At 40.9% G+C, this 26,358-nt stretch overlaps 1 protein-coding gene across 1 annotated transcript in view; it reads right to left on the reverse strand.

The window, feature by feature from the left end:
- Nucleotides 1-3,427: 3,427 nt before the first annotated feature.
- Nucleotides 3,428-26,358, reverse strand: part of LOC132074851 (uncharacterized) — a 52,777-nt gene continuing 29,846 nt past the window's right edge. The window contains 22 exon segments of the mRNA XM_059474889.1: nt 3,428-3,636; nt 4,191-4,377; nt 4,762-4,928; nt 5,379-5,570; nt 6,099-6,206; nt 7,511-7,648; nt 7,976-8,090; nt 8,797-9,019; nt 9,433-9,569; nt 10,214-10,349; nt 11,014-11,051; nt 11,793-11,873; nt 12,015-12,184; nt 12,379-12,448; nt 13,078-13,120; nt 13,820-13,860; nt 15,340-15,471; nt 15,870-16,006; nt 16,975-17,047; nt 19,503-19,605; nt 24,092-24,302; nt 25,439-25,625. Coding sequence (XP_059330872.1) covers nt 3,428-3,636; nt 4,191-4,377; nt 4,762-4,928; nt 5,379-5,570; nt 6,099-6,206; nt 7,511-7,648; nt 7,976-8,090; nt 8,797-9,019; nt 9,433-9,569; nt 10,214-10,349; nt 11,014-11,051; nt 11,793-11,873; nt 12,015-12,184; nt 12,379-12,448; nt 13,078-13,120; nt 13,820-13,860; nt 15,340-15,471; nt 15,870-16,006; nt 16,975-17,047; nt 19,503-19,605; nt 24,092-24,302; nt 25,439-25,625 — 2,898 coding nt within the window.

Below are 26,358 nucleotides of genomic sequence, written 5' to 3' on the forward strand. Positions count from 1 at the left end.
TTGAACATTTTCATGAGTGCTTTGGAAGTAAACAAGGCACCATGACTGGCCAGATTTGCAGAACAAAGATCAAGGGAGTAATACTAAGGACAAGGAAATCATAAAGAATGATCTGATCTACTTGATAGACTGGCCTGATTAACCATGGTAAAATTTAATGCACTGGAGTGTGAGTTATGATTAAAGAATTGCCAAATGTATGTTTTAATTTCCTCCCCCATACAAAAGGCAAGACTGGAGTGTGGAAAAATCTAACTAACCAGCTTATGGAAGACAAACAACTGGTGAGAAGCCTTTAATAGCAAATGAGGACAACTGGATTCTATGTATAGAAACCGGGAACTCATTTATGTGTAAGAATATAAGAATAACAAAGCAATGTTAATGTCTTAGTGTGTAGCAGTAATGGGAAGGGTACTGGAGTCTGCATTTGATAAAGGGACAATGAAGAATTGGAACGTGTGCAAGAGATGAGAAAAAGCTGGATACATCAGATAAAGGGGGGCGGTTTATAATCAGAATTTGAAGGGTTGCATCTAGTGGTTTGACAAAAAGAAGGCTGTGATGTAAACTTTTTTATAAAATTGATCCTAATAAAGAAACAGTGGTTATGCAGTGGCTTTTAAGGTGCTAGGAAAAGATGTAATGTGCTAATATCTGGGCTCTGACCAAAATAAATGAGGCTGGAAACAAGGTGCATATCCATTGCTGGAAGATGATCACTGATCACAACATAGCTCCACAAAATGTGGTGACTTCACCATTCCTGATATCTATAATAGAAGAGGGATCATTTTTCATCAAGATAGACTTTGGTCAGCCACAGATCATCAAGACTGACATTTCAGTAACTGCATGGCAGGTAGCAGTCTGACATCTATCAAGTCTAGCAACATGATCTGATGGTACTTCTGGCTTTTATAAGCCATGGAAAGAAATCAGATTAATAATCTAGTATAATATAAGCTCATTTGTTATTTTACTTGTTCTTCCACAGCCTAATAGCAATTCATCAGAGTTACACAATTGAATATCTCTGTACAGTGTTATAAAATGAACTTATCAAAGAAGTGCAAGCTGGTAGGACCATTTAGCAAGCAAAAGTGGGAAAGCCCAGAAAGCTGTCCCTGGACTTTCTGCTAAAGGCTTATTATGTACTTGCAAACAAGGATTGCAAAGGCAAAGGATGCAGTCAAGCTAGGTATCCCTCCAGGTTTAGTTTTACATCCAACAACTTTGCAAGCATTCTTCCCCTCTCCTAGGACCTTCCAGACTTATTTATTGCACTCCCCGCTGAACTTCCTCTTCAGGTTTCACATGCAAAAGGTGTAAAAAGCCTCCCTCAAACTTGTTGAATCTTCAGTAAGGCCTACCAGAAAATGTATAAAATGAGACATTTTTTTAAATGACCACAGTAGATTCAAAAAGCCTATCCATTTGATGGGCATCCTAGAAGAAAAGACAAGCACAGAGCCACATACGATATACCCAGCTCCCCACTAGCTTGGGAATGGCTGGAGCTGGAAGCATTGGTGATATCTGTAAGGAAATCGCATCTGCCCTGCTTGTAGCTATAAGAACCATCACCTGAGATGTGCACACTTACCTTGCAAAGAAAGTGAACTGGTCATGAGAAAATCAGTCCTGCCTCACTACAACAACACAAATTCTCAGACTTTAATTCTGGAAGGATAGGTACAAAGTAAAGAATTGCTGAGAGGCAAAACCTGTTTATAATATACAAAAAAAAATATCTTCCAAGAATTTACCCCAGACAAACCACACTATTAAAGCTACAACTTTTCAGCAGTACAGAAATAAAAGCATGAGTATATCCAGAGAGCTCCCTTGTAGGCACAAGGCAGGCATTTCACAGGCACCCCTCCCTGTCATTAACACTTCTCCTCTCTATTCTAGAACTGAGAGCTGCACAGAGCACTGCTGTCCTTGGCTAGCCTGTCATTGCAGAAACACCGTGTCCTGCTGCCTCTGCCAGAATGATGATGCTGATTAAAGCTTCAGAGTAACACAACTCAGCTAAGCACACTGTGAACATCTTTATCAACTTGTTTGGAAAGCAAAGATAAAATCCTCCACGCTAGCCTTGAAATGCAGCTGGCAGCCACAGAGGCCACGCCAGCAGCAGCCCACCCTGCTATCAACACTTTGCCATGCAAACCCAATACAGGAAGACACAAGATATCCAGAGACAAGTATGAATAGGGGGAGGAGTGGCTGGAGAGCAGCCCTGCAAGAACAGGGCCCTGGGGGTGCTGGTCAGCGGTGGGCTCAGTATGGGCCAGCAGTGTGCACTGACAGCCTGGGATGCATCAAGCACAGCATTTCATATTCTAGTCTGTATCTTCTGCATTCCAAAGAATTTTAAATGGTACCACAGGTGGTTTCAATAGGCAACAAATTGTAGATAGCCTACTGTTAAGTACTCTGAGAAACTCAATCTAAGTTTAACCTTTCAACGTAACCTTCTAAAAGCACTACAGCAAAAAAAACCCAAATCCCAAAAGTCCACAACCCACAGAGAAACATATAACCAACCAAAAAACCAACCCAAAACCTGACAAGCCAACAAGATATTTACATTGCAGACTGCAATGAAGTCTCCCCTCAGCCTTGTCTTCTCCAGGCTGAACAGACCTAGTCACCTCAGTCACCCCTCATGGGCTTCCCCTCAAGGCTTTGCATGGTTTCAATGCCCTTGTTCGGACACCCTCTCATAGCTTTCTATCTTTCTTGTCACATTGTAGCATCCAAAACACTAAGGACTAGAGGTGAAGCCACCCCAGTGCAGAGCAGAGACAATCCCCTCCCTTGCCTGCCTGGTGATGCTTGGCCTGATGCACCCTAGGACAAGCTTGGCCCTTGTGGCTGCCAGGGCACTGCTGGCTCATATCCAGCTTGCCACAGACTCCCAGGTCCCTTTCCACAGTGCTATTCTCCAGACTGCATGTGCTTTTCTCTAAGCATGCAGCGTGCCATGACCCCAGTCACAAACCTGTCCCAAAGGCTGCTGCTTGTCTCAAGACCACCTTGCAAATACAAAACACAAGCCAAGTTAATAAAATATGCTTTTAATGTGGTCTTCCCTGAAGATGTCAGGCTTAAACACTTAAAGCTCTTTCTCAGGGCAACGAGCACCATGTTTATTATCATTTTAGCACCTTCTTCTTTGTGGCTGCCCATCCTCTGTACCATACAACGATTCATACTCCATTGTTGTAACTGAATTGCAACAGATTTCTGCAGTGAAATTCTTCGGAGAAAAGGTTTTTCTTCAGTCTTTTGTTCACCTGAGATTACCATTTAGTGGGATTGAGCAGGAATGCTTTGAAGCCTGCTGGTCAATAGTAAGAGACCTTCAGTCTCTCAGCAGGTTAAAGGACTTAAAAGCGCCCTGTCTTGTCTGACATTATTTCTTCATCTGCCTTCTCCGTGCCACTGCTGTGCGCAAGGCCTGTAAAATGAGGTCCTCATTGTTGAGGATGTTGTATTCACCCAGCTGAACCAGGCAGTTGAACGCCTTCTCAGTGTACTGAAGGGAGTATGTTGAATACGGGGAACAGCAGCCATAGAGATCAACTTTGCCATCTTCCATCTCTGACTCTGAGCGCTTCTGACCTACAAGGAGGGGTGAGAAATCACTGCTGAGAGAAATCACCCTGGTCATGAGCAAGCAAACTCTTAACAGAGGAAGGAAAGGAGGTGTCTCTCCACAGAGAGAGTTCACAGCGTAAATTACTTGTTTGACTTTATTTTTAAAAAAAACAATTCTTATTCAAATTGGCAGCTCAGTCCCTGGCTCAAGTGCATACCAGACTGGCTTCACAGGATGAGGGGAGAAAAAAGGGTGATTATTCTTATATGGGTCTGCAGCCTAGTTCTTAGCTGTACCTGAAGGTACCTACAGTATGTATCTATGGAAGCACACGTTAGTAGAAACATCAAGCTTACCTAAAAGCTAATTACCTGCAAGATAACTAGCTTAGGGATGGAAACACCACAGCCCTTGCATCAAATCTCACATGGTTAAAAAAATTAACTTTAAGCAACAGAAATGATTGATGTACTGAAAAGAGTCAACAGTGAAGTTCAAGAGTTCGAGTATTATACACACTCCTTTTAATAGGCTGTCCATGATGTAAAACTTCTTTTTAACATGTTTGCATACTTGCCTGGTGCTTTGTATTTCTGGAAGGTATCATTAACTAGCGGAAAAAATAGCAGTACTGGTGCTCCTGGAGTCTCAGCACCATCAAAGAGGTAACATTCCTTCAGCTTTTTCCTGTCTTCTTCACTCAAGTCCACCCTGGGAAAAACAATTCCCTGCTCAGAGCAGTACTTGCAGGTCTGGTCCAAAGCCTGGATCAAGGAACAGAGCAGTATTAAGACTTCAAATAGGATTTTAAGGGTCAGGATTTCCTGGTGTCCAGTAATAAAGTAGATATTTTCTAAGCTGCTTGTGCAAAAGCTCTTAACCCCTAATAAAAAGCACTGTGACACTGGGCAGAAGATTTTTTGTGATTTAATGTTTTCCTGAGTCTTAGCACAATACAGTTTATCTACAAGAAAAACAAACAAGACTACATTCAGCCTATAAAAGATGCATTGTGCTTCACCATTAAGCTAAAAATGCTAAAAGTTAAGATTTTTAGTAGGACCAATATAAAAAGCACCTAAGTGTTAAAAAAATTATAGGTATACACATATTGAAGAAGACATAAAGACTGTTTCAATTACTCCCACCTGTATCTGGGATCCTGCACTGTAATTTAAATGCAGGATGACATCCACCTTTCTCTCTGGTTTTAAAAGTGGCATGACGCTTGTATTGATGAAAAATCCAGTATCTACCAGAGAGAGGAATTCATCTGATTGTGTCAGCTGGTTGGGAAATGTGTCTAACACAGTATCTGAAAGAAAAGAAATTCTTGCTGTAAGTGCAATACCACAAAACTTGTTGGCCTGTTTTTCCACCCTTACACAATGTCCATAGAGCTGGTTACAGTCCTTGGGGAAGGGAGATTTGCCATATCCCTTCTCTTCTTCCCTCTCACTCCACATGCAGTTTTGGACCTGCAGTTCTAAGATTCATGAAAGGGGTTTACTGTGCCTCCCCACGGAGTGTGTCTTGGAAAAGAGGAAGGACCTGGTGGCCCAGCCTCCGGAGGTGAGTGCCACCAGCAAATCACTGATACGTAACTCAACACCACGCCATGCTACGTCCCGCAGTACGATCAACCATAGATTGATGTTATAGAGATTCTGCCCAAACCTGGCCTCCAATCCCAGTAATGTCAAATTTGGGGTTTGTTTTGTTCAGGTGGTTAATCGTCTCCCCAGGCCCGCAGGTCTCCCGTTACCTTTCCACCTGCGGAAGTGGGCGTTCTCCAGGTATTGGTTGTGGATCTGGAGGCCCCTGAGGAAGTTGTGCTCCTGGGCCAGGCAGACGCGGTCGGTGAGGGCGGCGCGCAGGGCGCAGCCCAGGGGCCCGGGCGGCGTGGACAGCCGCGTGCGCAGCTCCTGCGGCTGCGCGGGCAGCGCCGGCTCCTCCTCTGCGGGGAAAAATGGTGAAGTCCACCTGCCCAGAGCAGGGACAGCCCTCACGGAGTCGAGGAAAGTAATAAACCCTGATGATGCTCTCTCTCTTTTTTAAAGGACCAACAAGCATAGGTGACCAAACAAAACAGAAAATGACAAGCTACTCTCACTAGACAAATACCATTTCCTTACACAGTCTGGACTTGGATAAAAACCCCCAAGATACAGAGTCAAGCAGCAACAAAAGTCCGCTCCAGACATACACACGTTTGTGGAACGGGCTTTGGAAAAGGACATGTATTGAGCTTCTTTGTATTACTGTACCTCCCACTTGAAGCAGTCAAAATTGTTTTGCTTTAGTAATAATTTACAGATCAATATTATTATTTCTTAACATTTTAATCATCTGCTAGCATCAGTGTTGACCCCTGATAGATCACAAGATCAGAGATTTTGAAATTATTTATTTGTACTTTGCAGTATGAGACATATAACTCCATTTGACGATAAATACACAGTGAAAAAGAAGTATGGCTGTTTACCTATATTGTCAATATGGTCCCGGGTCCACCTGTGCCAGAAATCTTCTGATGAATGGGACAAATTCCAGATATATAACACATTGAATGAAAATAAACTACTCCACATGCCTGTGAAAGAAAAGAGCTTTCTAATTCAAACATTCACATATCATGAATCTCAAACTGTTATGATGAAACTCGTGCAGTTTGTTTTTTGTCATTTTGTTTTAAAAGCATGGTGTGTCATTTTTGTTTGGCTGCTGGGTTTTAGACCTTATTTTTGATATCCAGTTTTTTTGTCTATGTTAGACAAAAAGATCTTTGTGGAGATCTTTGTGAATTAATATGGAATTTGTATTTTTAGGAAAAACTCCCAAATATCATGAATCTTGTACAAAAAGAAAGGATGAAAGTTTTTAATCCAAGAGATTTGATGTGAAATTATACTGTTAAGGGCATAACTACAACATAACCTTACAGCCTCTGCTTTTGTAGTATTCCCTTTTTGAGAATAAGCCTGTTAACACATCAAGGGATCAGTTTTGACCATGAATTTTTGAGCTTGAAAAGCAGTTTCTTTGGTTATCCATTAGGGCACAAGTTCTCACTGTTTCTTCATTCAGGGAGTGCAAATGTGGGACAATCCAGCACAGAGTGAGGTGGAACAGTACAGTGTCTCCTTCTGCTCAGTCAAGTGGCCAGTCAAAGAGAAGTCTGCTTGTGAAGTCAGTCACAAGCTGACAGCTTGTCTATTTGTCAGGAGAACACATAGCCATACTCTGCTGCAGCCAACAGCAAAAATGTTTTGAGGATGGCTGTGTTGTTCTCCCCCAGCCTTGCGCAGGCACTGCGGAAACTGGAGCCAGTGACGTGTGGCTGCTCCTCTGGAGCTGGAGGGCCTGGCACGCTCAAACACACCCTGATGCAGAGAATCAGCATAAAGGCTCATGTGAAATGTTTATAGGGAGCATGTAAAATAGTGACTACCCGTGAGACAGGCTCATGTGAAATGTTTATAGGGAGCATGCAAAATACTGACTACCTGTGAGACAGGCAGTAGGCTTGGAAGTTCACCCTTCTGGGGTAGCATGGGCTGAACCATGGATTCACAGGGACCTCAATTTTGTTGTTGTACTGGAAGCCATACTATATTTTAATTCAAAACTAGGTTTAATAGTGTAAATAACTACTATAAATAACTGACTGTCCCTCTGAATTTTCTTCTTTACTGTAAACTGAATCCATTATAGTAAGTATTAATTTGGCAAAAATATATTTATCCTCTCTGGTGAAACTGCCATCTTAGTCCTCCACCTATTTTATTAGAGTGTAGTTTATATAGCTCACATTAAAAAAAAAATTAAAAAAATCCCAAAACAAAACCCCCAAAACAAAACAAGCAATAAAATAATTTGTTGTTTTTAATAGCTTACCTTCCAAAAAGCAGATCCTGGATTCAGGGACCTTCTTCATCAATCGTCCCATGAAGAACTCGCTGCCAAAATCCTCGGTGCGAACAAAAACCCCGTATTTTTGCAATCCTACCTCATATGGGGTGAACTCCACCCATTCTGTAAAAAAGTACCCAGAGAAGAGAACAATGTTTTATTACAGCCCTCAAAATAATTTTTGAGTTCTAATATTTTGGACCAATAGCAATGAGTTATAAGCATGCTACAACTGAAAACTCATGAATGTGGAAAGGCTTTGGAATATTTTTGAGTCTGTTGCATAGACAGTCAAACTTTTACCTGACCACAAGGGTATTATATGAACACACATCAGCTGAGATTCTGGTCTTCAAATAAGAGAGGGTTTTTAGGCTGTCTAAAAAGACTGTTCCATGGTTTACCACCTTAAATATAAAGATAAATGACTCCAAAAAGTCTCATAATTACCTTTGAAATCCAGAGTGCTGTAGTTGTTCTTGACATTGACTGCAGTGTAGATAGGAAGTGGGTTCTGACCACGATCAATGGCCCGTTGCTGATCAGAGAGTCTGTGGTTGTCTTTCTGTGATTCCAAAAATATGGTTACACTAAGGCAAAAATTAGCATGGCAATATTCTCTGCATCTAAGCTTGCAGGGCAGAAAAATTCCTGCCTCTAATATATGATGTGTGCTTGGCTTATCTTCTGAAATGTTCCATAGTTTTCAAAATTCCCTTAGACATTTTGCTACTGAAAGAGCTGCACCCATCCAATCCGATACCAGATTATTTGATGACAGATTAAGATGAAAATGGAAAGGAATAATACAGAGCAGAAAGCAATACTTTTAATATAAAACATGTTATTGCATTGTGCTGCAGCTTTATGGAGGACCTCACACCTTATAAAACTCTGCAGGTCCTTTTGTTAACACCTCTGATGGGCATGCCTAATATCTGCAATTTTGTTATTTCTAAACAAGTAATTTGCAGAATTTGAAAACATTCTAAACTGTAATACTATTTCAGTAATACTATTTCATTTAACTGAATGTTAGTCTTGGAATTTTCTCAGAAAAATATACTCAAAATTTTACAAGCAAGAATGCTGATTTCCACCATGGATGAGCATCTACAAGTCTGGTACCAAAGTTTTGGAAATGGCTGCATATTTGCTTGCACAGTCTCAGAAACTCCTTTTCTCAGAGCCAACAGAAAAATATCTTCTCTAGAAACAAATTTTCAGAAAATGGTAAGTCACAGTGAATGCTGCTTTATGATATACTGTACCCCATCATGCAAAAAAGATTCCAGGACAAGCCCCCAGAAATCTATAAAAGATGTTTTGCGGCCCTCTCTTTTCCGCTGGCACAGCTGCTTTTTGTAATACTTCAAATATTCCAAGGAGAAGGAATTTATTTTGCATTTTGTCATATGTTTTCGAGCCTCACTGATTTGCTTGTCGAGATCCTTTCGTGACCAGTCAGCATCTCTGTACAAGTTTGACATGGTCCTAGGAAGAGAAATCCATGTTGAAGAGGGATAAAAAGCACACCAAGGCTTGAGGTAGGCAATAGCTACATTTAATGTTTCTGGTTTAAGTTCTTGATTAATGCTTCCTTTCTTCAATTCCCTATGAAACTGTCACGTTCCCTTTGAAGTCACAGTCATTACTCCTTTCAAAACAGCTGGAACAATTTTCTATAGACCATTCTCAGAAAAACGCTTGTTTTCATATAGTTGCAAATTATGTGACTTTCCCCCAAGAAAAGACTTTATTCTGTCAATTTTGGAAGAAGATCACGAATGCTCAAGAATATACTGAGAAGCTGGTATAGGTAAACTACTGTACATGAGTCCCAGCCTCCTTCAGCACTTTGGTGTCTTGAGGGAGATTCCAGCCAAGGGCTGCCCAGTGCCACTCACCATGTGGTACCAGACAAGCCAGTCAGGTAGGTGGCACAGTCCAAGATATTGAGCTTCTTGAGCCCCCTGAGGCTGCCATAGAGTGCGGTCAAGGATCTCATCCCTCCTCCCGTGGTCATGATGGCCACCACCGGGCTCTGTGCAACACAGGGACAGAAAGGGCTGGCGTCACACGGTGGCTGCACCTGACCTCAGAGTGATACATAAAGCCTGGCACCACCACCTGTGCCCAGCCACAGACTCCTTTCTAAATGATTTCTACTGAAATATAACCTACCATTTATTTTATAAAGGAGAGCAGGAATAGAAGCAATGACCATTAGAAATCTGACACTTGTCTCCAGTGTGTTCAACAGAGATGTTTGGCATGAAACAAATAAAAATGCATTAATTCAAACCAAAAGAGACAGTAAGAGAGAAAAAAATCAGTTGAAACAACAGGAATTAAAAAGAAAACTCACAGGCTGAAGAAAGGAGGGACTATCAATAAGGATAACAATAGTAAAGAGTGTGGAAGAAGCCATTCCTATATAAGGAATATCTGGTCTGACTTCCAAGACAGGTGTAGCAGGAAAAGGGTTAAACTCAGGATAGCAACTGCAAAGGACATAAACAGCAGAGTGAATTTAGAGGTATAGGGCAGTATTGGAGGTATATATAGGTTTTAAGATGAGGAAAGATCAGAAAAACTTTTAACCATGAAGAAAAAGAGGTTGTATTATGCCATTAAGTTCTCACTGCTAAGCACTGGTGAGATGTTTTAAATGTTTTCCCTACCGACCTCATGGTCCAGCAGATCCTGTTCCAGCTGCAGAACCTTCTTCAGAGCAGGAATAACATAATTCTTCCTTTTGCAGAGAAAGTCTTGTTCCTGTATGCAGAGGTCAAATCCTAAACGCACATCAAGGTGGTCTGGGCTGCAGCAGAGATCAGGAAAAAAATATCCATTTTAGTGTTGGTAGAAAAACTAGGAGTTTCCAATGCAATGAAATGAACCTGATCCACAAAATGCTACATTTACAGGAGGTCCCTTTCCTACACTCCCAAGCAAGTATACAATGCTGCATGAAAGAAGGATAGAAAAAGGGACTGATAAATTTCTAAGCAGCTGTCAAAATAAAACCTAAGGAAAGACATTTTTGCAGCTAATTTCTGAGATACCTGCTGTCTGGATTCTCTCATATTTTAGTGAACTGAGAGCTATAGGAAAAACTTCTCATACTTTCTTGAATTAGGGAGAAACTTTTCCTACTTCATAATCAACAATGCCATCTGATAGGCTGCACTCTAGCCCAGTGTTAAAGGTAAAAGACTGTGCTGACCATAACACTGGGTAGCATAATTGACTTGTAATATTATGTTCTCTGTTTTATGCATATTTTTTCATTATTCAGGTCTCAGTATGGGTTATCTAGATGTATTACACTATACTACATGCAGTTGCTTTCAGCTCATGTGAATGCCACATCACCTGGTCACACCACCTACAGTCCAGCTGTGTCTCCTCCCCAGTAAAGAGCCTAGGGTGAGGTGAGTTCAGCTTAGTAAAAGTTAACTTCCAAGAGTGGTCAAGTCTCTTACCAGTCTTCTGCCTTCGCATATAAACCGTATCTTTTATCCTGGAAAGCAAGAATGTGAACAATGTGAGTGCTGACAACCTGCTTCCTCCCGGCAGCCTGAGGAGGAATTTTGTCTTGTGCTATCCTAGCAATGTGGGTATAAATAGGTGCTCTGAATAATCAGGAGCTCAAATAATCCAGGAGCCTATGCAAATTGACTGCAGTGTTTTACTGAAAGGGAAGCTGTTCAATAATTTTTAATGCTGTGCAGTAAATGTAACATCGGAGGACAACTGCTGTTTACAGAGTCATGATAATGTACACCTTACCCATCTCTACTAACAGTACCTCCTAGGCAGCCTGCCAGGACTATGATTCTACACAGCAGTATTTGTTCCCCTCTTTCTGTGGCTTATACTACCCAACAGTATGATCCTTTTATTCTACATGGATTTTTAAAACCATGAATCTCAAAGTGTTTTGTAAAGCATCGTCAGCATCAGCAGGAGTCTGACGCTGCCTCAGTCAGTTCAGGTGCCTTGCTGGTGTGTGAGAAGGGGAAGAGCAGAACTTCAACATTCACGTGAAGTAATACCAGGATGGAGTAGCAAGATGCCCCACCTCTATTCAAACAGAACAAGGTACAACCTGGCCTAATTGCTGAAAGACCCACCTCTGTTAGGCTGTGGTATTTTGTCTGCAGGCTTTCATTGTTAGAAAGTACCATGGTAATCATCAGGGGGATGCAGATTTCCATATCCAGGTTTCTCAGCCTCTCCCACTAAAAATGCAGGCACTCACCTCTGCTAAGATCATGTTTTTTCCACTTGGAATGGAATGAAGTTCCACATTTGGAGAGCCTGTATTGTACACACATGAGTGCTGAAAAAATACAAATAAATCCAGGTTTATATTGTAAGGAATGTTACTCTCTGCCCACAGTGCAAATTAATGGTGTCTCTTTATGGTGTCTAATATTTTACATGCCATTATTATGTTTTTTAAAGCTCAGTTGTAACATACTGAGGAGGGAGGTCCTTTCTTCCCTGGTAGTGTAACATCCAGCATTGGCTGCTTGTATCTGGCATAGTGGAATTTGGCAGGACAGGAGGAGCTGAAGAGCAGATTTGATCCCAGCACAATGTCCTGGGTGCCTTCATAAGAGCCTTGCACTTTAAAGCAGAATTCTTTTTCTAAGGAAATGACACAAAAGCAGACACAGATTAGTTTTCTCATCAAAACTGGTAACAAAAATTCATACAGAGTCTATCATAAGGCTCTTCTCATGTTTTAGATTTGTTGGGGCTTTTTAATTCTTACATTAATCCAATTGTGCTCATAATATTAGCATATCAGTTAAAAATAGCTGAGGGAGAAATAACCTTACTTGATTTCTTCTCTTTTTTCTTCTTTTTCTTCTCAACCACCTGAACTTCTAAGCAGCAGATTTTGCGAGACTGTAAGATGTGAGCAGTAAAATACATCATGGCAGGGAATTTTCCAATATGACATTCAGTTTCCTAGTCTAAACAGGACACAACCAGGGCAAGGCAGGAGTGCAGTGTGCATGAAGAGGGCTTGCAGAAGGGAGAAGATGAGGACAAAGTGAAAAACAGTGCTTTCAGGATCCCAGGGATGTGAGGATTGTTTTAAACACAATTCATGAGCAAGCAAAGATAATAAATGAGAAAATGTCAGGGATAGGAAGTCCCTGTGTGAAAAGCACAGCTTTGAATGTGGGGAATTATATGTGCATGGGACAGGACAAACCCTCTCACTTCAGCAATATGGGAATTTGGGAGGAGTGATGTCTAAGGAAGCATTCACTGCTGCACTGATGTCTCAGACCTAAACCATGTGTTTCCTTTGCAAGCCTGAAAGGGTGCTGGCATGGAGGATTTCCATGCTGTTCCAGCCACAGCATCTCCAGAGGTGCCATCCACACGGATGTGTCATGATGAAGTGGAAAATGGCAATGTTTCAGTGCTGGCTGTCTCAGTCAAGGAGTATGTTGTCCTGATGACTGTGAGTCAAGTGAAACAAGTGTGGCAACAGAACAAGAAAGATGATGAAATACAACACTTACCACTAGCACTCCATTAGTAATGATGGTTTCAGGAGGGCCTGAACTAAGAAACAGAAACACAAATGCATTTACTAACTCATTAAAATTACAGTATAGTTCATGAGCCCCACCCTTCTCCTGATTTTCCTCCTGTATATTTTAACCTGCATATTGGATTTGAAAGAAAAGTCCCAGGAGACTTGTTGTACAAGTTTCCTCACTCTACTATGTCAAGGCACAATTGTCATCCTACTGGCTCATCCGGTCCTGGAGCTCAGCAAAAAAAAAGCCAAAGGTGTTCTGAGGCCAAACCATGTAGCGATTTGTGCTGAGTCCCAAGCTAAGGCCAAGGATGGTTTCATGGAATCCACTTTTTTTTTTTTTTTTTTTTTTTAATCATGCTTTGTTGGACAATGAAACAATAAAGGCATTGGATCAGAAATCCAGTGTATTATTCCATGTTGTGTTTCAAAGGGAGCTGGACCCTCTTGCTGATCTCAAACACAAGCACAAAACAAACCAGCAACATTCTGGTCTTCAATAGTGTTCATTACATTAGACAAAGAAAAGGTTTTAGTGTGTTCTCCCTGTTTGCCTGAAGTTCATGGGAGGTCATCCTGGCATTCACCCATTTGTCAACACAGCTCATAGCACAGATTCCTTGGGAATGATGCACTCTGAACAATCAGACTAAATTATTTCATGCCTCTGAATTGCTGTTTCTTTTTTTTCCCAGCTAATGTTGCATTTCATGTTTACTCACATATTATCCAAGACAAATCCCATCTCCAACTCCTCTTGTCGCTGGAAAATAAAGAAAGGAAAATGATTTTGGTACTAGTTTACTGGCAATTTTCAAATTGCAGGAACTCATTCTCACAATCTGGTTATGCATGCACTGCTTGTGACCAGCAGAGCATTTAAAAGAGAGGCACACACCACCTCACATCTGTGTGTCTTTAGCCTCAAGACTCTCTAGTGATAGGAAGCTTGTGGATGGCTGTCATAGCAGTTTTTAACACAGAAATTGTTAGACTTGCCTGCTTCTGCTGGGGCCTATGGCACAGACCTAGGAAGAGATGTCTCATTCTGAGTCTGCCAGCAAAAGGAAAGGGGATGTGCTGAAGGGGAGAGCCAAAGCCTTCTGGTGTCAGGAGGAGAAATGGTGACATGCTAAGCAGTTGTGGAAGAGGAAAATCTCTTTGTCTGGCAAAGAGTTGAGGGCTTTGGGACAGAGGTAAATGAAGGCCTGGTCTGTGAAGTGGTGAAAAGAGTATAATCTTCAGGGGAAAAAAAGCAGAGCCAAGAGGAAAACAAAAGTGGAGACAGAAGGGATGATGAACAGCAAAGTGAGATCATGCTGTACGCTACTTAGTTGCTCAAATTGCCCACTGAATTAAAGACACCAAGAAGTTAATAATATAGAACAAAAAAGTTTACAAAGGCTTGAAGAGTATGAGCTCTAACTGGTGTAGCTGTGCAAACACAAAAAGAAAAGGCTTGGATATGGCACCTGTAATCACTCAAAGTGATCAGCTGGGTTACAACTAGCCAAAGTTTTAATTTCGCCAGCACTTAGTGAAGTCCACATACTGCTCCTTTGGTATTTTGCAAGGAATGAAATTGTCAAAAAAGGCATTTCAAGACAAAGAAGTGCAGTGTGGAGCTTGGGTGTGTGTTGATAAGGTAATTCCTCAACTGAGGGACACACGAGATGCACAAGAAACTGGAAGGGAATTGGAAAAGGAGAATGATAGACAGAACATACTGGGAGATGGGATGTACAACTTTCAGTCTCCCTGGACATTCAAAATTGGATTATTTCTTGCTGCCAAGCTGGGTGGCATGACTTAGACTTTATTTAAACACCCATGCCACATTCCATAATTAGCAACTAGTCTGGCTTGACATTTAGTTCTGATCACAGAGCTTTTACTTCCTAATTACTAGGCTAAGTAATAGGTTATGACAAAGGCATCACCTACTGGCGTGGACACCCTCCTTGACCCTCGATGGGGACAGGTTCAGCAAAGTCACAATTTTGCCAATACACCTGAAATTTATGAGCCTCTGTGGCCAACACCAAACCCTTGAGTGTGCCTACAGATCCAGGAGTAAAGAGGTTTTCCTATGTCAGAGTGAAAACCAGCTTATTTTTATGTGGCTGGGCAGCTCGCACACAACAAAGAAAAAAGGCAAAAGTTTACAAATAACATTTTAGACAGAAAAGCTAACAAACACATTCTTTTGCTAAGCTATTTAATTTCTTATTTGGGACCTCACCTGTGAATCACACTTGAAGTGCATGAAGACTTCCTCTCCCAGGGAAAGTTTGGCTATGTCAAAGTACACTGTGAAGAGGTGGTCATCCTGAGTAACCACATCCTTATCATAGAGTGCCAGCTCCAGCACATTCTGGGAAAGGAAGGAAAGGCCTTTAGAAATATGTCAGGTTTTATTCGAAGCAGGAGATCCTGGGGACAACTGATTGAGTTCAGCTGTTGTGAGAAGTGGGAGGACATAAAGAAAAAGAACAAGAAGGGAAGGAAGTGGAGAGGAAATCAAGTCCATGCCAGCACCTATGAGGTGGAATGAGAGGAAATCAGAGACATTTCAAATGCCATATTCTACCTACGGCTGAGAGAGACAATCATCTTTCATGGCATGGAAAACCATCACGAGGTATGAGTTATTCTCACATCTTTCTGCATCTTTCCTTGCCTCATGAGAAAATTGCTTATGTCCCTTTGCAAAAGGATAAAGCTTCTCAGTAGCTCCCTTGGTCAGTTACCAGAAAAGTCCCAGTTCAGTACCTTGACCTGACTTTGGATCCTGAAGTAGAAGGTTTCATTCCAGACTGGATCTTTGCAATTCTTGATGGCTTTAGTCTGAAATTTGTCGTTTGAAGCAGTTGGCAGCCACAGGCTCACATAGCAATCAGTTTGGCTCACTGTATTAAAAACACAAACACATCTAAAATGAGCATTTGCTCTAGAAGAAAGAATTAATTGAAGAATATGAAGTTGTGTTTTCTATGATACAAAATGACATATTTGTTTCACCATATTTGTTCTGTTTTCTATGATACAAAATGACATATTTGTTCATCATAAACAATACAATTTAGGTAGGAGGAATGGAGAAAAAGGAAGGGTGACATTACTTTTCTCTAAATAAATGTGATAATAAATATAAAAATACATTAAACAAAAGGGTTTTCTCTTCCTTCTATGTCATCAAACAATAAGTTTAGCCAAGGATAAAAAATCCAGGAAGCATTAAGGAAAAAAGTGATATCTTCTCATTTAGCCAAACAGAACATTAAGAAAAAGCTTCCTAATTTCCACATAAGTAAAGATACAATCTTCTATTATATTTTGGTTCCAGGCCAGCAGAAGCCAGAGGAGCTACAAAATGTAAAAACACCTGATGGGCTTTTATCTGGGAATGCTGGCCCACAGAGAATTAGGGTACAGTAGTTTGGATTATTTAGCATTGAGAAAACTGAATACAAGCTAAATTTGAGACAAGCCTTCTCATCTTTTGGTATTTACTCAATTAATGCAAGCATTTTGTGTTTGTCACATAAATGTACTCCAGAGGAAAACATGGGAGATCTTGCCACATATTTTTGCTTTCAACAGATTGCAGAGCTTTTACTGTTCCTTTTGGGGACACAGAGAAATGTGCTTGATAGGCACAGCTGTGACCTAATGGAGTTAGCTCAGAACAAGGGCTGATGCAAAGAAGAGCAACACACTCTATGTTCACTGCTGGGCCCAGCACACCAACAACAGAACTGTCTCCATTCATGGAAGAAATGTAGAAAGCACCTCTTCTTGCAGCAGGACTAGCTAATAGCCCACAGAGGTGAGAGGACCTCCATGAGCTCCTCTGTAGAACACTACAGATACTTACAGACATCTGCCTGGTGGATGTTTCTTGCTCTTATGACTCTTACAGTCAGTAAGTAACACAGAGAGGATTCTATCTGCAGGGAAAAAAACATACAAAAGACAGGAATGAATGCTAACATTAGATAGCATATTTAGAAGACAGAAGTGATAGAGATAAACTCCCAAATCAGGAACAATTTAGTTGAATTTTCAATTTGATTATGAAATGGCCAATACATTTGTTTTCCTGCTAACATTTAAATCAAGTACTAGACAGAAATACTTCTTTTCTTCTAGAGCATGATATGAGGATTAACCTTATTAGAGCATTTATTTGTTTCTTATCTAAAATCTGGCTGCACAAAGTGCTAAGATTCAGCACTTGATTTTAAGATCTGAGAAAGAGATTGCTGCTTTGTGCTTCCACCATGCTACTCACTATGCATGAGTTTTTAATTTACAGGGATATAGCTGCCCTCTTGACCTAAGGTCACCTCTGACTTCTTGTGAGAAATTTCTCTCTAGTTTTGAAGTATGTAAACTCTTCACGTCTTGAGCTTCTTTGCAATGTTTTGCCTAAGAAGTGTAAACAATGGTTCACACCAGATAAGAAACTCCTGTTTTCTCTTGCAGCTTCCCTCTTTCATACTAGACCATGTTTCTGACCTCATGCATGACTTCTTAGCCTCTCACATTGCTGTTCTGATCTCATATTGGAGATATGAGTTCATATCTCCTCTCCCTTTACCATGAAATAAACAAATAAATACCTTCCAGATAACTTATTTTTTTTCTACTGTCATGGAGAGGGGTGGAAAGACACAACATACTGGAATATAAATTCACAGGAAGATTTTGTTCCAAAAGACCTGAAAGACACTTAGCACAAGGCCATGGACAGGTAAAGACTTCACCTATAGAGATGAAGACAGGTAAAGACTTCACCATAGCCAGCCCTGAAGCGGCTTTTGCATGACACTAACATCAGACCCAATGAGAAAGAAGTGTGACACAGGCAGTGCAGGAAAGGAGAGCAAGACTTTGAGTTGGATTGTCTGAGCAGAACAATTTGGTATGTGGTCTGTTAATAATGTCCATTCACAAAAAGGGAAGTGCCACAGTGTTCATAGGCTTAATGGAATATACATCCATGTGAAGTCTCTCCAAATGTTTAATCTGAGTGTATCAATGCAGGCAGCCAGGGCTAATGAATACAATGATGTTGACATTGGAGGCAGTCAGAGAGTAGTCTAATGAAGAAACAGTAAAATCAGCCTTCAAGTAACCAAAGTATCCTGCTCTGGGAAAAGGCACCAAGAATATTTGTACTGTGTAGCCGCACACCAGGTCACTGGGTGTGCAAATCAAGGGTGTCAAACCCCTTCAGAGGGTCCCAAAAGTGGCTGTGGATCAGACTACCAAGGGCACTTGAATTCATGTCTACAACCTAACTCCTAAAGGCACAGAAATGAGGCAGGTACAGAAAGTGCTCAGTAATTGCAGAACCAATAACTGATGCTGCCAGTGACTGGGTTTGGAGAAGACAATTCCTGGAAGGGCTCAACTCAGTTTCATGGATCAGATCCCCTGGAGCCTGGATTATCTTTGTGGTAATCCCAATGCGTCAAGAAGGCATTGCAGATTGAATAAAATACTCAGGCATGTGGATGTGCCCTGTCATAACCAAGGAGCCTTGGCTATAAATCACATCACAGAGCTATAAATAACAAATGACCAAAAAATCCTGTCAGCTTTGTCAATTTTGCCTAAAAATTTGAGGTGTTTGGTGTGTTCTGAAACTGCTGCAACCCCTGAAGCGTAGAGAGTTGTATTGCAGGGTGTATTTTCTCATCTTTGGGTTTTCCATCCAGCTAATCAATAAAAAGTTGGCTGTTTCTTAAACTGTGAGCACAACACCTGCTGCTCAGCAACTTTACTCATCACAAAACAGAACAAGGGAGATTTCCTAATTATTACTAAATGGCCTCAAACTAGAGAGAGGAAAGGTAAAAATCTTTTCTAGCATATCTATACATCTAGTCCTCTCATTTCCTAGAGAGGTTTCATGTCTGAAGGTTCCTGGAAATCTACTAGTTTTTACTAGAGGCTAGAAGAGGGGTTAATTCAGGAAATCAGGTGTTGAAAATCCACTTTAAGATTCTGCCATACTATTATGAGAATAAATGGCATAATTTCCCAGCTCTTGCTTTCTACACTGGCAGGAAACTTGTCCTTGTGCTTTAGCAAGACACATACGGAGAAAGTCTATTGAAACCCATCACTTTAAAGATATCAGTCTTATTTAAACAGACATTGTTCCCCATGTGCTAAGGACAGGAAGCCACACTGGGAATTTAACATGAAGCAAGACTATGTAAGTAAAATGATCAAAGTAATAAGTGGGACAGTGTCTCATGGAGGGAACTGAATGGGTTACAGTAGCTAATTACATTGTTTGGCAGACGCTGAACCCTATCTGCCTTCACCCAGCCTCCACCCATCAGGAAAGTCGCCTTTACAGTTTCCTTTAGAAATTCTCCTTTGCAGTACCTTTGTAAGAGAAGTCCACTGTTTCCCATCAGGATTCAGCTGCATAGCTCCGTCTCCTTGTTGAGAGGTTTGAGTGATTAGCTCCTGGAACAAGAAGGGCCAACATTATCCCTGAAAAAACCATCATTTCTCTTAAAGACAATCCTCTTTGGGAATGGAGAACTTCAGAGCCACAGGGACAGGGAGCCCATGGTCAGTGCTGGCTGTAGAGCCCTGGCAGGACCGGGGTTCCCTGCAATGCCCAGTGCCACAGCCTGGGCTGTGCTTGCCCCACTAAGCCTGAGCAGAGGCGTAGCAGCCAGGTAAGGCCCGCCCTTCATGACACAGGGGAGGGAAGCAGCTCCTGGCCCTGGCTGTTAAAGGAACAGCAAACCCGTCTCCCATAAACACGCCCTGTTATTAATCTTTCATCTTGAAGTACACCTCCATGTTACTTAATACTTCTTCTAAAGTTGCATATATGGTGTCTCTCAAATTTATAAAACCCCTAAATATTCAAAATGCTCCCCTTGTAAACAAGCTCTTAGTCCCCAAGTAGTTTTCTTTTTCTTTCTTTGAATTACTGTAACTTTAAAAGTTTCAATATTAAAGCCTTGACTTCCTTCATCCTGCACAGAATCATTGTAGTCAACGGTAGGTCAATCAATTAGTGTCATCTTTACACTACTTGCAGCACAACCATTTGAGATCCCAGATGCCTTGCTTTGCTCTGCACCCCTCTTACCTGAGACAAAATCCCATCTCGGTCCATTCTGGTAGCGTTCACGCACACATCCAGTGTTATCTGTGGCAATGGAATGTCACATCTCCCAGCTTCCACAGACACCAATGGTTCAAATGTCCCAGGTGCAGGTGAGCAACTGTTTTATAAACTGACTCAGAGCCCCACCTCTGACGGGTTTCTTAAAACCAGTTACTCCCCTCCCATTTTCTTATGGTAGGAAGCTGAATCCTGTGGTCAAATAAGTAGGAAAAAAATACCTTTGGCCATATTGCAGGTGGAAGTATTGTGTTTGAGTCACTTTGCCCTAGACTGGCCAATGGCAGGTTTAAAACTAAACATAAGAGAAGGATGCCCTCTTACCTGAGCACTGAAATTTCAACTTAGCAAGACCTCAAAGTCCACAGAAATATATACTCTGCAATAAGATACAGCAACAGTTCATAAATTGAGTTTAGGTTATCTGTGACAGTAAGTAGATACAATAAAACAGCTAATGAGAAAAAAAAAAACCAAAAGAGAACACTATTGGTCTCAGACTAAGCTGGTTATTGCAAAAAACAGTTTAAGGCTTTCTGAACTACATGCCCCTACATTCCCAGGTCTAGGCATGCAGAGCAGCACACTCATATGGTGGTTTATATCTACTCAGCCAAGGTCCAGCAGGGCTGGTTCTCTCCTCAAGTCATTGTATTCTTTCCCTCTCCTTTCCTATTGCTTGTTATAATTATTTGTGTAGATGTAGAGTCCTGAAGCAATGACCTTCCTTAGCTTAGCTCCACATTCATGAATACTTCTGCACCGTTTTATAGCTCAAACTGACTCTGGCCGCAAACTAGCTGCATTTAAGCACCTGTGTCTGACCCAATGAAACCTGCCAGCCAGATGCAAAACTCAGCCCTGACCTCACGCTGCCCTCCCCAAAGTCCTTGGCACAACTGTGGCACCACTACTGGGGCAGGACACCTGCCCCTGTCCACACACTGCTGACCCCCGTGCCATTGAAACTGCACGGCTCACACTTGCTGGGAGAGGATCAGAAAAGGCAGACAAAGACTGTTGCATCATCAAGGGATCATAACAGATCAAACTTCCTAGGGAAAAAGATTCTTTTGGTTTCCCTGCTTCCCCAGTACATCATCTCTGAGCAAAAAGATGCTCATTCCCTGAGCATTCTTGAGCTTACTGGTCAAACATTGCCACCAGCCAGCACAGGTCCCCTTTGCACATTTCCATGCAAAATAATACCAACAGTCATCACAGCCAACTTGGCAGAATAAATTTTTGCCATAGGGTACAGTATTTTGTGATGTCATGAAGGGTGGTTTTGTCACACATGGCATGTTTCCTCTGGGTGCCAGCTCAACGCTGTAGCTTGATGAAATGCATTTTTCATTAGGTCACAGAAAATTGGCAGCATTGGCATGTCAGTCATGTTTAAAGACAGTGCTTTACTATAATGTCTCATTGGAGGGCAAAACAATTAACCAGACTGTTTACCAGGACTGCACCTCTGAGGCTCTCACTCCCTCAGTGCCAGTGGCCAAAAAACTCTCATTTTCATGGACAGCATTTGCAATTCACATTAGAGACAGTCCTTGCATGAGGGAGGGACCATAGTTCACTCCACACTCCTGCAATCCGACTCTGTGACATTCCTTTATCCATGATGCTCACAGCAAGTATTTGGTATGCTCTTTGCAGAGATAAAAACAGTTTTGTTTTCCAGGAACAAGGAATGTTCACACTGTGAACCTGAAGCATATTACTGAAATGCCTGAATATGTGGAGCAAGGCAGAATTTTCATTTTGCAAACAAGCCTTTATTGTCTTGTACTGTGTACACAAAATTTTTGCATGGAAATAACATTTCTTCAGAACTGGAGGCGGCAAGAGTTTATGGCTAGAACATGTTTACTTTTTCACAACAGGGTTTTCAGGTAAAAATGGAGGTAAATCCCAGGATTATATGCAGAGCACATAGCATTATATTTCTGACTATGACTACTAAAACTACCATATAACAAAAAAAAAAAAAAAAAAAAACAAAAAAAAAAAAAAAAACCAACAACCCCCCCCCCCAAAAAATAAAAAGAGAATTGCATAGTTGTTCAAAACCTGACAAGTTTCAAATGTTAATATTTATGCCGTGATCTTTAGGCTGGCAATATTGGGCTACAGTTGCACAAAAATGTAAGTTTTGTTTTGACATAATAAATGACTAAATTGTTGGAAAAGTCATTGTGAACCGATTTGTAAAGATAATTCATCATCACTCCTTGCTAAAATGAAAATCCTCAGAGTGTCATTTTGTAATGAGTCAAACAGGTTATTTGGCTGTGAAGGAACCCTGTTATTTTCATGTTGGGTTCCCTGGGCTGACGAGGTAGGCAGTCTATTAAAAAGACGTTATGTTTCAAAACAAAGATGTTTTGTAAAATATTAATATGAAATGTTTCAACTTACCCAAGCATTTTCCCTGGTTTATTTTAGTCCCATATTATAATATGTAGTTGATACACTTTTTTTCTGACTGAATAGACTCTTTGTTCAAAATTTTCCCAGTTGTCTCTAGGATACAAAACTTTATTAATAAAGTGTGTTTTCAATTTGACTTGCTCCTGGAATACAAAGTTGTTATGGATTTACAATTTTTACAGCTCACCCTCAGCACAGTTTAGTATAGTTTAAAAAAAGGCACTTGCAATAACAGGGAAAAGGAAGGAAGTTTATAAATGCAAGCCCACAACAAATGTAATTGGTGTTTTTGTGCTAGATCCCATGCATGGTCTTCAGGTTGTTTTAAGATGGTCTTAGTTGTTTCAGACTTCTGACTCAGTTCTACTCAGTTTGCATGGGCAGAACTAAACAAATAAGAACAAATAAGAGGGTTTTTTTTAAATAGGCATATGACCTAAACTGTTACACTGAGTAACACAGCAAAGTTTTCATTGTCTATTGGAAGTAAAATATTTTCAAGTACTTTCTCTTTTTAATTTAAGAATGGTATTTTATTATGAGAAGTAACAGGGAAAACAAGATCCAGGGTGTTTTATTCTGAAAGCTTCAAATTGAAGTGTTAAGGTTTCATATATTTTCTCAGTACAAACCAATTAAAACTCACATAAATCAACAGGGGATTTTGATGTGCCCAAATTACACCCTTTGCTTTAAAAAAAAAAAAATTATGTGAAAAGTCTTATGCCACTTCCTCCTAAGTTGCTCCTTCCCATCACATATGATTCATTCACAGCCCAGGAGAGCCCAGGATGTGGATGCAAATCGTGGGGCTGGTTGTGAGCACACACTTGTCCCTCTTTACATTTCCAGCCTCTGTGGCTGCTCTTTGGGACACTTGCAAAACAGAGTTGACTCAGGGATCCAATATCAGCAGCTTCCAGCTGTGTCTCAAATTCTCTTTGTTTTCCAGGGCTGGTCATACCTTGTGTTCCACAGAGCAGAATTGTGGGAGCAGATATTTATACTCCCTTCTTATGGCCTCTAGGTGTGTTGGCTGTGTTGTATAACTGCAGCACTGTGGCAATAAAAAATAATTTTCCTTTATGTCGTATATTATAATAAGTTAGGCTTAAAATCGCACTATTTAAAAAAATCTAACAAGTATTTTAGGCAAAGAGTGTTCTACAGATAACCTTAATTTATGGAACAAAACGTAAGTAAAAATTTCCCACACAATGTCTTTGCTTATAGAGACCACTTCTTGGGAATGGAAAAACTCCAGCAAACGACTCCACTGGCTGGGGTGGTTTCTGTAGTGCAGAACAGCCAGTGTTTGAAAAAGCTGTGTCCCTTCTGGGTCCCAGAGCATGAAAAACTCCTCTGAGAAGATAAGGGCAGTTGGACAGGCAATCAGCACATCTTCTGCCTCCTCCTTTGCATCGCTGTCTGCAAGGCCTGCATAATCATCTGAGAGTTGTTGAGGATGTTGTACTCGCTGAGATTGAGCAGCTTGCGATAGTTCTCGTCGGTGTATCTGACTGAGAACATGCAGTAGGGGGAACAGGAGCTGGTCAAATCCAGCTGGCCTTCCTCCATCTCTGAGCAACAGCGCTTGACACCTGAGAGAAAGAGTTGTTGTTGCTGTGACATGATGTTTATCTTAACCAGTTTCAAACTGTCCATAAAGTGTCAAAGAGCACAACTTTTCCCTTGAAGAAAATTCATAGGGTTTGAATGCAAACAGTGCAGGTCATATTCACCACCCTAGTCAAGAGAACATTGTGAGTCTGAAGTAAGGAGGGCACAAGGGAGAAGTGAGGGATGGCATCACCATGTTCATCTACAGCTTACTCAGAAACATTTGTCTCATTAAAGCCATGGATCAGACAAGGATGTCAGCCTGAAAGGGCACTCCAAAAGCCAGTGTCCATGCACTGCAGTTGGGATTTCTATAAACCTCAGTCAAAGAAGATTATTGCTAGTAAGAGAATAGAATTTAAGTGAGAAAGGAGCAACAGAAACATGTGGAAACTGAGAGTTCCTTCAATGCTGAATAAGGTCCAGGGCACCTGCCACCAGGATCCATCTCTGCCTTTCTGATTTTTGTGTCACACAATTCCACAACAGCAGTATTTTGGGCTTAACCTCCCAGCTACCAAGGAGCAGAGCAAATGCATCCTAGTACCCTGCAGTAAAGAAGAGGAGTACAAAGCAGATGATCTGGCAGAAAAGGAGTGACAGGCCCTGAAAACAGCACAGTCAGTACAATGATCCCTGGGCTGATGCTGTACCAAAATGAGACCCACTAATCTTAACGTTACTGGAATTCAGCCTGAAAGCCAGGCTTTCTCCCCCATCCCTCATATTGGGGAGGAACTATGGTTCCTCAAGTGTAGAATTAAAACCTGAACAATAGACAATATATGCAGTGGGAAATAATCTGAGAGAGCTATACCTTTCACAGGAAAAAAAAAACCTTTTGTAATTGGGTAGGACCACTTCAAGTAACAAATGGGAGAGAGGTGAAGGTAGACACCTTCCAGCAGACACAGGCTGTGCTGGTTCTCTTAAGGCCACAATGAAGACATGAGTGAACATAATAGCTTTGACAGGGATGGGAAAACAAGTTCAATTAGCTAAGAATCCCCCATGAACCCAGTGAACAAAGACAGCCAGCAGCAAAGAAGAAGTCTCTATCTGAGTCAGGGAAGCAGTGGTGTCTTTTGTTTAATGCTTTGCTACTACTGTAACTTACCAGGTGCTTTGTACTCTTGGAAGGTGTCATTCACAAGGGGAAGAAAAATCACAATTGGACATCCTGGCAAATCTGAATCTTGGAAGATGTAGCACTCCTTCAGATTTTTCTTATCTTCATCAGTCAAAGAAATTGTTGGGAATGGGATTTTCTGCTCTGAGTAGTATTTACATGCCTTATCTAGAGACTGGAGGATCACAAAAATGGTCAGCACTGGAAATCAACTTCACTGTGCAAAGACCCCAAATTGTCATCTACTATTAAGGTTTAGTGACTCAGACCCATAGGGCGAGTTCTGTCTTATCAAGGGTTACTCTATATATAATTGCCACACATAGTGACTACATTGCTAATCATAAGCTCTAAACAAACACAATTTCAGAATTAAAGAGTTCACCCAGGGCACAGCTTTTTAAAAAAATTGAAGCAATTTGCAGAAGTTTAGGGTAAAGCATTAGTTTTAGCAAATGAAAGAGCCTGTGTTAATGCATTGTATAGAATTAACTAGAGAAGGAAATCCCAGCAAGAAAATGTTTAAGGTATCTTATTATGCTTGGAAGCTAGGAGATAAGAAAGTTAAGTTTGAATGTGCAATTTTATCTCTGCCTGTGCAGTCATTATGGCACAGTGTTAATTGAGATTAATACTTTACTGAGAAAATCTGAAGTATTAGGCTATGCTATAGATTTTCCTTGAAATGTTTAATAAAATATAATGTAATAATATGCACTGTATTATTTACTCTGCACCATCTAATAGCAAACACTGTCAAGCAGAAAAAGGTTTCTACTAAAATACTTAAAACTGTAGCAGTCTTTTTTTATAAGTTTATCTAGACAATGAATGAGGCTGAAATAAAACTTCATTACATCTGTCTCATCCAACATACAGATGGGTAAAAAATCCAAACTTTTTTTCTG

This window comes from Ammospiza nelsoni, chromosome 6, assembly GCF_027579445.1.
Source record: "Ammospiza nelsoni isolate bAmmNel1 chromosome 6, bAmmNel1.pri, whole genome shotgun sequence".
In the NCBI taxonomy this organism is placed as follows: Eukaryota; Metazoa; Chordata; class Aves; order Passeriformes; family Passerellidae; genus Ammospiza; species Ammospiza nelsoni.